Source organism: Anomaloglossus baeobatrachus, chromosome 5 (assembly GCF_048569485.1).
Source record: "Anomaloglossus baeobatrachus isolate aAnoBae1 chromosome 5, aAnoBae1.hap1, whole genome shotgun sequence".
NCBI classification, from domain to species: domain Eukaryota; kingdom Metazoa; phylum Chordata; class Amphibia; order Anura; family Aromobatidae; genus Anomaloglossus; species Anomaloglossus baeobatrachus.
In genome coordinates, this window is record NC_134357.1 from 119,804,582 (window position 1) to 119,818,237 (window position 13,656).

The window sequence follows — 13,656 nt, forward strand, 5'->3', positions numbered from 1 at the left end:
CATCACCTGGTAACATGAGGACAAGCATAGACCCAAAATGTCCTTAGAACTTTATCCACAAAGGCTTCTATACTGCTTACACCCTTCTTAGAAGCCTTAAAGGGGACCTGTCACACCAAGTGAAACAGGCCCTGCTTTTGCTCATTTTTTCCTACTGCTATCCTTCCATTTTTTCCTTTTTTAAATTGTTACCAGGCTATGGCTCTCTTTATTTAGTGGGATCTTTTCTAAGGGGGCAGCGCTTACAGGAGTCTCTGTGGCATGTCTTTAGTCTGTGCTGCATTATTACCACGCCCCCTTGGTAAAGACCATAAAAATTCGCATATTGGGTGCACTAAGTAAATAGATCCATAATTTAATATTCACATGGGCATATAAATTGTGGGCATAACTTAAAGCTGAACTAATCTCCCGCTACACTCCAAAACATAATGTCCGGTCCTCCCAAGATCTCCTTCTCTCCTCCTCTCTCATTCGCTCCTCATGCAAAAGCCTCCAAGACTTCCCCCGGGCATCCCCTGTCCTCTGGAATTCGCTGCCTCAACACGTCAGATTATACTGCTACAGTTGCAAGCTTCAAACGGAACTTGAAAACTTATCTGTTGAGGAATGCCTATAATCTTCAATGACCCCACTGCTTCACCACCACCACAGCTACTGCCTCACCACCGTGCGGAGCCGCCGCCGTCTCACCACCGTGCGGAGCCACTGCCGCCTCACCACCGTGCGGAGCCGCTGCCGCCTCACCACCGTGCGGAGCCGCCGCCGCTTCACCACCTTGCGGAGCCGCCGCCGCCTCACCACCGTGCAGAGCCGCCGCCCAATCAACACCCTAACTATTGTCTTCTCCCCAAAATCCTACGGAATGTAAGCTCGCAAGGACAGGGTCCTCTTCCCTCTGCACCAGTCTGTCTATTGTAACTTGGATATGTATTCTGTTTGTAACCCCTTCTCATATACCGCACCATGGACTTAATGGTGCTCTATAAATAAATATTAATGCGTGCATATGGAAAACCCCCATTGAAGTATGTTGTATGTCCGTATTACATAATTAGTTTAATTTCCACCTGAAAAGACCGTCCACCATCATTACTGATCTGCTATACTAATGCAATATTCTATCCATATCGCATTTCCGTATTACTGACGTTTATCAATAAGTTTATATGAAACCACGTTCTAGCAAAGCTAATAATGTATTCTTGATTTTTAAGAAATGTACTATTGTTCTTCATAGATCTACCATCTGGATTGGTATTTTTGAAAGTTTTTTCTGGAGATCTAGTTTTGTGTGAAACCAAAATATCTTACTTCACTGACATGGAAGAAATTAGTAATTTACTCGACAGCGCATCTAATCCTGTTGAATTTATGTGTCAGGTGAGAAAATAATTGATAAAATAATAAATGTGAAGCTGAAACTGATTTCAGACTGATAAACGGGTGGACAATATACTTGAGCCTTTTTGTAGCTTTATCATGTGTTTTGCATATTATTTTGGAATTGTAGAAAGACTAGCATTTTTTTAAATGTTTATTCACATTAATGAAAGTATTAATGTAAATGTATGTCATGGAACTACACAGAGGAACAATGTAAAACTCAATTGTGAAAAGCAAAACATTTTCTATCCAAATATAATTCTTTTTGTGTCCACGTACTGTCCATTATTCTCAAACCTATTAACGTTTAATGGATGAGACTAGTCTGAGAAGTGTACCAAAGTAGTGCATTCTGCAATTTTCTGTCCGTGGACAGATGGCCTATGGAAATATCACACATGTGAAATGGGCTATTGACTTAATGGATCAGTGTTTGCCTACTCTACACTCGAACAGTACTTGCATGTGAACATAGTAAGAATAGGTTCTTAAAGGGATTGTCCACTACTTTTACACTGATGGGCTATCTTTAGGATAGGTCATCAATGCCTGATCTGACACCCGGCACCCCCGCTGATCAGCTGTTCCTGGGGCTGGCGGCAGCAGGAGGCCGGAAATGCTCAGTTCCGGAGCTGGCCTGTTAACTGACAGTGGCTGCAGCACGGTACGGCACATCCACCTCCCATTCAAATCAATCGGAGGCAGATGTGCAGTACCCGGCGGCTGCAGTTCCAGAACTGAACTGAACATTTCCGACATCTGGCAGCACCGAGCATAACCAAGCACACCCTGAGGGTGCAGGGTGATGGACCTCAGGAGATCAGAGATTGACGACCTATCCTAAAGATAGGCATCAGTGTAAAACTAGTGGACAACCTCTTTAATGTTAAGGTGAAATGAAATCTGATCTTGAAGGCACTTAAAGGGGTTGTCCCCTTTTTGGATTCAAGAATGCCCTGCTCCCCACCTCCCGACCTCTTCCTTCCCGGTGACAGAGTTCTCTAGAGGATTGATTGCTTGGGTCATTGGCATTGTAAGACCGCTGGTCATTGGCATTGTAAGACCGCTAGCCTGAACTGTGCGATCCCAGATTCTGCAAGTAGAGGAATCTTTTTTTTTTTTTTTTACAGAATTACAGTCAGACACTTTCCCAGGAATATTATCTAGTTTTTATCACTTTTTGAGTGGACATGAATCAGTGTAAAGGGTTAGCTAATGAGAACAGAAATTCTTTAGGCTTCTCTCCAAGTGTCGTTAGAAACATACAATCTCTATGTTATTAGTTAAGCAGATGCTTTTTATTGTCTTTTTATCCACATTGAGTCTTTTTTTTTAATACTATATACAGCATATGTTTTTACAGGCATTTAAAATTATGCCATATGACAGAAATTTACTTGACAAAACATTGACAGAATCACTAAAGAACAACATTCCTGCCAGTGGCCTACACCTATTTGGAATTAATCAGATAGAAGAAGAGAATGTTGATGCAAGTGAGTAAACATTTACTGTATTATGTAATGCCTCTAAAGTAATCCTGAGTGTCCAGATATTCTGATACCACCAGGTAATAGGACTTGTGGACTCAATCAACTCATAAGGAGCCGAGATTGAACGTTTTTCCTATTTTTGCCCCTTTAGCCTTATTGATCACTACATACCTAAAGCTAAAATAGTGGCATGCATATAATACAAAGTGTAGTGTCCTGTATTATTTCTATTATTTACAGTATCATATATATATATATATGTATATATATATATATATATGGGTTTTGGCTTGGACCGTGAGGAAGGCATCTAACGCGTCGTCCGTTTCTGTATGTGTCCTGCACTTTAATATGACAGGAGCTCTGAAAATTTTTTTTAATATTTAATAAAAGGAAAAAAATTTTTTTACTGCCACCTGGACTTTATTGCTTGATCCATTTCTTTGTCTACACAAATTATTGGATGGTCTCCCAGTCCGGATCCGTGTACTACAGAAGTAACCAGGAGGATTCAGTTTTTCCAGAGCTTCAACAGGTGAGCTGGTCTAGGTTTTGATTTTTGAGATTGTTTATATATATATATATATATATATATATATATATATATATATATGCATATATATATATATATATATATATATGTGAGGCAAATCCCGGGATATGAAGGTGAATTATGACTCCAGTCATAATCCCTCATCACTCCCTGGCAGTGCCCCCTCCCTTCTTGTCCTCAGTGTTCCACTTACACCTCCATGGCCATGTCCTGTGATATGGAGATGAGGTGGTGTGGGAACAAAGGACACAGGATGACTCCCTGCCGTCACCCTGTAACAAGAGCTGTATCTCATTAGCAAGGCTATGGAAATAGCCAGACAGAACGACTCCAGTAAAAAATGGTTCATATCTCGCAAGCCATATTTCCGATAAATATGGCAACCATAAAAATGGTGTCTCTGCATGCGGACGATGCCGGCACACCCTTTTTATGGGAGCAGGACATCGGGAAATGCCCCAGGCGTGATATCAGCCAATGGGGAACTGGCAGGCAGGTCATGAGTCCCCTCGTTCTGTAGCTAAATTCATAACTGTCACAATGAGAGCGTTGGCGTCCGCCTACGACGCTCCCAGGCAAAGTTATGGCCCATATTCCATGTTGTGGATATTGTCCATAACTCCAGCCAGGGGTGGAGCAGTGCTCCCTCTGAGGTCACTAAGGTAGGAGGGGACCTGGATTTGCCCAGGTTGATAACCCTACTTCGGCCATTTTCCAGGGTTCTTTCGCTGGGGGCACGTGCAGGAAACATCTGCGGGAGTTCCTAGAAACCTGGTCTACAGCGCCCCCCTGTGGCCAGACGCACAAGGTAACTGATTGAATTGCATACCTGTTGTAAACCATGCTTTATCTGTAACTGTACTCTGACATATGTATATTCTGTAGATTCCCTATTGTATATATTGTAGTTTCTAGTGTGCTTTAGGCTGATTAAATTATATAATTAATCTTGGGCTGTTCTGTTATCTCGATCTTGAATCCCACGTCTGTGTGTTCGGCTAATAGTTACCGTAAATCGGTTGGTGGCAGCGAATTGTGCCAAGGATTATTGGGGGGAGGCCAGTGAGATTCGGGGAGATTTTATATATTCCGCCCGCGGAGGTCGGGGGAATATATACCTTACTCTCACCGGGGACCCTTCAATAATCGGCATAAGTAGTATAGCGGCCTCCTTGCTTATTGTCGGGCAATTCCATAATTGGCCTGACTATAAGAGGGGCGCTAGAGAGCGCGTCACGTGCTCTGTCTGTCGGTCGGGAGGTATAAAGGAGGGGTGACCCCCACTTGTTACCCCCCGATTGTGACGTACTGGTAGCCAGCGCGGGGGATTTCAAGAGTGACCCCCCCGGTGGTTTGTGACATATTGGTGGCATAGCGGTGGGATCGAGATAATAGTGTGTGTGAGTGTGAGACCCATACTCCCAGACACTAAAGACTGCCTGCAGCAGCTGTGGCTGCTGGGGTCTTCAGACTAGCTCAACACTAGAGTGTCAGAGTGCAGATACTGTAAGGTGTGTGGAGGCATCAGGTGTCAGTTCTGTGTCAGTGACCAAAAGTCTGCAGGAATGGCTGAGAGCACCAGGAGCAAAGCCAAAGGAATGGCCGATGCTCAGGCCAGAGACGATGAGGAGGTTGTCCACGAGCCCTCCAAGAGCCCGACGCCAGAGAACAGCTCTGCAGAGGACATCGCACAACCTGGCACTGCTGGACAAAATGAGGAGGAGCTCGCCCAAGGGTCCTCAACGAGCCAGATGCCAGTCCTCCGCTCTGAAATGGACAGTGAATCACCTGGCTCTGCAGCGTGCCGCAGATCACCACTTGCCAATCCCTCCGGCCTGAGAGGTGCAGAGGCCCTCCTTCAAGCTGCCTTGGCCAGGCTTATGGCTGGAGACCGGGATACCTACGAGATACTCATGGCCGAGCGTGAGCGACAGGCAGCGCGTGACGCTGAGGCTGCGGAGCGGCAAGCAGCACGTGAAGAGCGACAGCAACAGGCAGAGCGTGACCACCAGCTGCAGCTAGCTCAGCTCCGGCCCTCATCAGCCACACGTGACCTTCAAGACACCAAACTTCCAAAGGTCCGTGTTGAGGACTTCCCAGTGCTGGAGAAGGATGGAGACTTGGACTCTTTCCTGACTGCTTTTGAACGGACTTGCCTGCAGCACCATCTGGACAAGGACCAGTGGGCCAAATACTTGACCCCCCGTTTAAGGGGTAAGGCCCTGGAAATCCTTGGGGACTTGCCTACTGAGGCAGATCAGGGCTACGACACAATCAAGCGGGCCCTGATCCAACAGTACAACCTCACTCCGGAGTCCTACCACAAGAAGTTCCGGACCCTGCAGAAGGGACCAAAGGACTCCTGGGCTGACCACCGGCGGGCACTTGCCCGAGCTGCCGACCACTGGACCCAAGGCCTGCAGCTTTCCACCGGACCGGAGATCCTGGACTTGGTCATCACAGAGCAACTCTTGTGGAACTGCCCTGAGGATCTCCGCCAGTTCATCCGAGACCAGAAGCCAAAGGGGTCCACGGCTACAGCTGCCCTGGCCGATGACTACACCAACAACCGGGCCCCTGAGGCCAGGAGAGCGGCCACCAGCAGCACCTGGAGAGGGGGTAAGATGAATTCTGCGACTGCCCCACCTGCCCCTAGACTGCAGGGGGTGTCCCCCTCAACTCCCCTCTCCAGGCCCGTGGCAGAGCCAAGACGGTGCCACCAGTGCAACCTACCTGGACACTTCAAGGCCATGTGCCCTCAGCGTCCCAAGGCCCCGGCTCCGTCCCCGTCCCAAGGGCCGCCCAAGGTGTATTGTGTGGGTGGGGGTGGTGGTAGGTCCCTGGACAGCTTCCAACCTGTCACCGTCGGCCGGTCTGTGACCATAGGACTGCGAGACAGCGCCTCGGAGGTGACTCTGGTGCGGCCTGAGATGGTGTCCCCCCAAGACTTGATCCCTGGAAAATCCCTCTCCGGGATTGGAGGCACTGACCCGGCGCTGCCTGTTGCTGACATTTATGTGGACTGGGGCGCAGGGCGGGGGGTGAGGGAGGTGGGGGTAACTGATCGGATCCCTGCAAACGTGCTACTTGGGACAGATTTGGGGCAGATAACCTCCCAGTTTGGGCCCCCCCCAAGGGCTGAACCTTCAGCCAGTACTGACATCACTCCTGACAATGTTAATGTGTTATCTATGAATGATGTAAGGGAGGAGGGAGTGAACTCTGATATTTCTGCTTGCACAGACACCATAGACACACACGCAGCTGCAGCTGTGACAGGAGGGGAGGGGGTCAGAGAAAGGTGTGACAATGCCTCTACAAGTAACCAGCCTGTGAGCTGGGATCTGCTGCCCTCTGCAGGGATAAGCAGAGAGCAGGGTGCTGCAGGGGGAGGACCAGTGTGTGGGGTGGGGGCTACCACAGCAAATGTGGGGTCCCCAGAGATTTCACAGCGGGGTTCTGTTGCTGCAGGAGGGGAACAGGCAGGTGAGATTGGGGCCGGTCCAGGAGCGGAAGTGCTCCCAGGTAAGATCTCGGTGCATGGTTCCCCCACAACCGGGGTGTCAGGAAGCCAGGTAGGTCTGCCTGAACCGGCGACTTGGTCAGGAACGGAGGAGGAGCAGGCACGACCCACGGTCGCAGCGGCTGTGGCCGCTGTCACCCGCAGTGGGAGTGCTGGAAGCCAAGGGGCCTCCCGGAGGTCCGATAGCTCTTCCCCTTCTGACCAAGTGGCAGCCGAGTCAGGTGGAGGCCAGGACACAGGACCCGGGGTACTGACTGAAGATGTGACAGTCTCGTCGATTCTGGCCACATCTAGTCAGGGGTTTCAGGCAGCGTTAGAAGCTGACGACAGCCTGAAAGCTCTTAAGGAGCAGGCGGCACAGCCTCCCTCGGACTCGGACCCGGAGCGAGTGGTCTGGGACCAAGGACGGCTGTACCGGGCCACGGTCCAGCAGGGTTCACCGGAGGCGTGGCCCAGGGACCGACAGTTGGTGGTACCCTATCCGTTCCGGACGGAGTTGTTGCGGATCGCACATGAGATTCCGATGGCCGGACACCTAGGGATCGCTAAGACCAAGGCCAGGTTAAACCAGCATTTCTACTGGCCAAAAATGGGGGCCGATGTGGCTGCCTACTGCCGTTCGTGTGAAACCTGTCAGAGAGTGGGGAAGGCGGGGCCACGCCCCAAAGCCCCACTAGTATCTCTGCCAATCATCGATGAGCCTTTCAGGAGGGTGGCTGTGGATCTGGTCGGCCCGCTGGCCATCCCCAGCAGCTCCGGGAAACGCTTCATACTGACGGTAGTGGACTATGCCACCCGGTACCCAGAAGCAGTGGCCTTGTCGTCCATTCGGGCTGACAAGGTGGCCACCGCATTGCTGGAGATTTTCTCCCGAGTGGGTTTTCCCCAGGAAATGCTCACTGACCGGGGGACCCAATTCATGTCCCAGCTGATGGAGGCCCTCTGTAAGCAAGTCCAGGTGCGACATCTGGTGGCCAGCCCGTACCATCCACAGACTAATGGCCTGTGCGAGCGGTTCAATGGCACCTTAAAGCAGATGCTTAAGATGTTGGTCGACTCCCACGGGCGTGACTGGGAGCGGTATCTCCCACACCTGTTATTTGCTTACCGGGAGGTTCCACAGGCCTCAACAGGATTCTCACCGTTTGAGCTCCTGTACGGGCGACGTGTGCGGGGCCCCCTGGCTCTGGTGAAAGAGGCTTGGGAAGGGGATTTGGCCACCCCTGGAGTGTCGGTTATCGAGTATGTCATGCGCTTCCGGGACAAAATGCAGGCCTTGACGCAACTGGTACACGACAATATGGCTCAAGCCCAGGCCGATCAGAAGCGTTGGTACGACCAGAACGCTTGTGAGAGGACCTACCAAGTGGGTCAAAAGGTGTGGGTACTGGTCCCCGTACCACAGGACAAGCTTCAGGCAGCCTGGGAAGGCCCATACCTCGTGTACCAGCAGCTCAACCCCGTAACGTACCTGGTCACCCTGGACCCTGCCCGTGGAAGGCGGAAGCCCTTCCATGTGAACATGATGAAGGCACATCATGAGCGGGAGGCATGTGCGCTCCCCGTGTGCAACCTGCCCGAGGAGGGAGAAGCGGAAACCCTCTTGGATATGCTAGCCCAGGTTAGGGCAGGCGGATCCATTGAGGATGTGGAGGTTGGCCACCAGCTCTTGGAAGACCAACGGTCCCAGCTGTGGGCCACCCTCCTCCCCTTCCGGGGGTTGTTTACCAACCAGCCCGGAAGGACTGACTTGGCTGTCCATCACGTGGACACTGGGGATCATCCCCCGATCCGGCGTTCAGCATATCGGGTCTCCCTGGAGGTGCAGCAACACATGCGCCAGGAGATTGACGAGATGCTGAAGCTGGGGGTGATCCAGGCATCCAACAGCGCTTGGGCCTCGCCTGTAGTCCTCGTCCCTAAGAAGGACCGAACCACTCGGTTCTGCGTGGACTACAGGGGGCTCAATACGGTCACGGTCGCCGATGCGTACCCAATGCCACGCATCGATGACCTGCTCGATCAGTTGGCCGGGGCTCAGTACCTGACCATCATGGATCTGAGCCGGGGATATTGGCAGATCCCCCTGACTCGCAAGGCCAGGGAACGCTCTGCCTTTATTACCCCATTTGGACTGTACGAGTCCACGGTGATGCCATTCGGGATGAGGAATGCCCCTGCCACTTTCCAGCGGATGGTCAACACCCTGCTCAAGGGACTTGAAGGGTACGCGGCCGCGTACCTGGATGACATTGCCGTCTTCAGTCCCACCTGGGAGGACCACCTAGAGCATCTAGCACAGGTGCTCAGGCGGATCCACCGGGCAGGTTTGACCATCAAGCCGGGGAAGTGTCAGCTGGCCATGAGCGAGGTCCAGTACCTCGGTCACCGGGTAGGTGGGAGAACACTGAAGCCCGAGCCTGAGAAAGTGGAAGCCATCGCATCCTGGCCCACCCCCAGGACCAAGAAGCAGGTGATGTCCTTCTTGGGGACCGCTGGGTACTATAGGAGGTTTGTTCCATGCTATAGTAGCCTGGCAAAGCCCTTGACGGACCTCACCAAGAAGAAGCTGCCCTCTGCAGTCGATTGGACAATGGACTGCGAGACAGCCTTCCGGGCCCTAAAGGACGCCCTGTCCAGCCCGCCCGTGCTACAGGCAGCCGACTTCACGCGGCCGTTTGTAGTACAGACCGACGCCAGTGACTTCGGCCTCGGTGCGGTGCTCAGCCAGGTGGACTCTGCGAGCCAAGAGCACCCAGTCTTGTACCTGAGCAGGAAGCTGTTACCAAGGGAAGTTGCCTATTCCACGATGGAGAAGGAGTGCCTGGCCATAGTGTGGGCCCTGCAGCGTCTGCAACCCTATCTATACGGGCGCCACTTCATCGTGGAGACGGACCACAATCCCCTCAGCTGGTTGCACACCGTCTCTGGGACGAATGGGCGATTGTTGCGATGGAGCCTTGCGCTCCAGCAATACAACTTCACCATTCGCCACAAAAGGGGCCGTGACCACGGTAACGCAGACAGGCTGTCCCGACAAGGAGAGGTCGCGGACGGGCGCACGGGGGAACACCGGAGTGTGCTGCCCCCTAGCGCCCTCAAAAGGGGGGAGGTGTGAGGCAAATCCCGGGATATGAAGGTGAATTATGACTCCAGTCATAATCCCTCATCACTCCCTGGCAGTGCCCCCTCCCTTCTTGTCCTCAGTGTTCCACTTACACCTCCATGGCCATGTCCTGTGATATGGAGATGAGGTGGTGTGGGAACAAAGGACACAGGATGACTCCCTGCCGTCACCCTGTAACAAGAGCTGTATCTCATTAGCAAGGCTATGGAAATAGCCAGACAGAACGACTCCAGTAAAAAATGGTTCATATCTCGCAAGCCATATTTCCGATAAATATGGCAACCATAAAAATGGTGTCTCTGCATGCGGACGATGCCGGCACACCCTTTTTATGGGAGCAGGACATCGGGAAATGCCCCAGGCGTGATATCAGCCAATGGGGAACTGGCAGGCAGGTCATGAGTCCCCTCGTTCTGTAGCTAAATTCATAACTGTCACAATGAGAGCGTTGGCGTCCGCCTACGACGCTCCCAGGCAAAGTTATGGCCCATATTCCATGTTGTGGATATTGTCCATAACTCCAGCCAGGGGTGGAGCAGTGCTTCCTCTCAGGTCACTAAGGTAGGAGGGGACCTGGATTTGCCCAGGTTGATAACCCTACTTCGGCCATTTTCCAGGGTTCTTTCGCTGGGGGCACGTGCAGGAAACATCTGCGAGAGTTCCTAGAAACCTGGTCTACAGCGCCCCCCTGTGGCCAGACGCACAAGGTAACTGATTGAATTGCATACCTGTTGTAAACCATGCTTTATCTGTAACTGTACTCTGACATATGTATATTCTGTAGATTCCCTATTGTATATATTGTAGTTTCTAGTGTGCTTTAGGCTGATTAAATTATATAATTAATCTTGGGCTGTTCTGTTATCTCGATCTTGAATCCCACGTCTGTGTGTTCGGCTAATAGTTACCGTAAATCGGTTGGTGGCAGCGAATTGTGCCAAGGATTATTGGGGGGAGGCCAGTGAGATTCGGGGAGATTTTATATATTCCGCCCGCGGAGGTCGGGGGAATATATACCTTACTCTCACCGGGGACCCTTCAATAATCGGCATAAGTAGTATAGCGGCCTCCTTGCTTATTGTCGGGCAATTCCATAATTGGCCTGACTATAAGAGGGGCGCTAGAGAGTGCGTCACGTGCTCTGTCTGTCGGTCGGGAGGTATAAAGGAGGGGTGACCCCCACTTGTTACCCCCCGATTGTGACGTACTGGTAGGTTTTGATTTTTGAGATTGTTTATATATATATATATATATATATATATATATATATATATATATATGCATATATATATATATATATATATATATATATATATATATATATATATATATATATATATATCTAACAGGCAAATAGTACATAAAAAAAATTGGGCAACACCTCTGAATACTGAAGTGCTCCAAATAAAAACAAACAAAAAAACCCAACATGCTTAAGCCCTAGACCAGTTTTCTCCCAGTAATGTATAGATTTTTGTTTTTTTTATATCTAGGGAACGTTTAGCATTTAAAGGCAATCTTTCACCAGATTTTTGCTAACACATCTTATACCAGCATAATGTAGAAAAAGGGACGCTAATTCTAATGTATGCTCGTAGTTTACTGGGTGCAGCAGTTGTGACAATCAGAGTTCTTAGATGTAACATGTAGCAGAGCTGAGAAAGTTAACCACACCCACACCAGGCATCTATGTACATTGTCTATTGACAGTGAACTGCTTATCAAAGGAGACGGCGCTAACATTATCAGTCCCTTGAGAGTAAAGGTCACACTAAGCGACGCTCCAGCGATCCCACCAGCGATCTGACCTGGCAGGGATCGCTGGAGCGTCACTACATGGTCGCTGGTGAGCTGTCAAACAGGCAGATCTCACCAGCGACCAGTGACAAGCCCCCAGCCATCAGCGATGCGTGGAAGCGATGCTGCGCTTGGTAACTAAAGTAAATATCGGGTAACTAAGCGCTTGGTTACCCGATATTTACGTTGGTTACCTTGGTTACCAGCGCACACCGCTTAGCGCTGGCTCCCTGCACTCGTAGCCAGAGTACACATTGGGTTAATAAGCAAACCGATGTGTACTCTTGCTACGAGTGCAGGGAGCAGGAAGCCGGCACTGACAGCCTAAGAGCGGCGGACGCTAGTAACCAAGGTAAATATCGGGTAACTAAGCAAAGCGCTTTGCTTGGTTACCCGATATTTACCTTGGTTACAGCTTACCGCAGGCTGTCAGAAGCCGGCTCCCTGCTCCCTGCACATTCAGATTGTTGCTCTCTCGCTGTCACAAAAAACGTGACTCAGCAGCGATGTTGCTAGCGATGTCACTTAGTGAGACGTGGCCTCTAGTCAGGGCAATGATAATATCCTGGTGGTAAAACCTTAATTATAAGTAGAGATGAGCGAACCGGTCCCGGTTCGGCTCGAGGCCGGTTCGCCGAACGGGGGTCCCGTTCGAGTTCGGTTCGTCGAACGTTCGACGAACCAAACTCGAACGTATAGGCTATAATGGGAGGCAATCACAAACACATAAAAATGCATGATAAATGTACACAAACAGTTAATAAACATTGCCATAACACTTACCGGTCCCCCGCGATCCCTTCTGCACTCTGTCTCCTGCCGCTATTCCATCCGATGATCGCTGAATCCTCCCGGTGACCTGCACTGCCAGCAGAGATGCAGGACCTATCGTGACGTCAAAATAGCCATGTGACCAGTCACGTGGCTATTATCTCATTGGCTACAGACTGGTCACATGACTATGACACGTCATGTAGGACCTGCGAGTGCATCTCTCCGGTACACGGTGCACATATGTGTATCGCCGTGTACCGGCGACATGCTCTAGCACACGGTCGACTCCCCGTTCCGTTAGGGACCGGCTGACACAGCCGGTCATTAACGGAGATCACCGTTGCCATAGCAACGCAGTTAGAGGTGACGTCACCGCTAACCGCGGCTCCGAGAGCACCGTTGCTATGGTAACGCGTCTGTCAGCGTTACCGCTGTTACCGCTAGCAGCCAGCACTGATCACTCACGGAGTGAAGGCTGCACGCTGCTTCCCGATTGTAGTGATGATTGTAGTGAGGATGAGGTTCCCCAGCCCCAAGTGATGAGCTGGTGAACCTCATCCTTCCTCACTACAATCGTCACTACTACTACACTAGAAAGAAAGAAGACAGAAGAGCAGGATCGTGGAGGGCTGACAGGGGGTAATAAAGATGGAGTCTCTAATGTGTCTGTGTATTTATTTCTATTAAAGTATTTTTTCTCTGTGTGGTGTTTTTTTTAACCCTTTATTGGAGATTCTTAATGGCCGGGTCAAACGTGCCTGACATTAAGAATCTCTGGCTTAATACTGGCTAGTAAAACAAAGCCAGTATTAACTCATGATTACCCAACAAGCCACCCGGCTCCAGGGCTGTTGGAAGAGTTGGATACAGCGCCAGATGATGGCGCTTCTATGAGAGCGCCATTTTCTGGGACGGCTGCGGACTGAAATCCGCAGCAGAGGCGCCCAGAAACCTCGGGCTTACCTGTGCTGCGGATTCCAATCCCCAGCTGCCTAGTTGTACC

The 13,656-nt window shown here is 50.7% G+C and overlaps 1 protein-coding gene across 2 annotated transcripts in view; it reads left to right on the top strand.

Annotated features, from left to right (window-relative positions):
• PIK3AP1 (phosphoinositide-3-kinase adaptor protein 1) overlaps window positions 1-13,656 on the top strand; it is a 235,529-nt gene that overhangs the window by 106,263 nt on the left and 115,610 nt on the right. For both annotated transcript variants that reach the window (XM_075347214.1, XM_075347216.1), the window contains 2 exons: window positions 1,241-1,383; window positions 2,750-2,882. In XM_075347214.1, coding sequence (XP_075203329.1) covers window positions 1,241-1,383; window positions 2,750-2,882 — 276 coding nt within the window. The remainder of the gene's footprint in view (window positions 1-1,240; window positions 1,384-2,749; window positions 2,883-13,656) is intronic.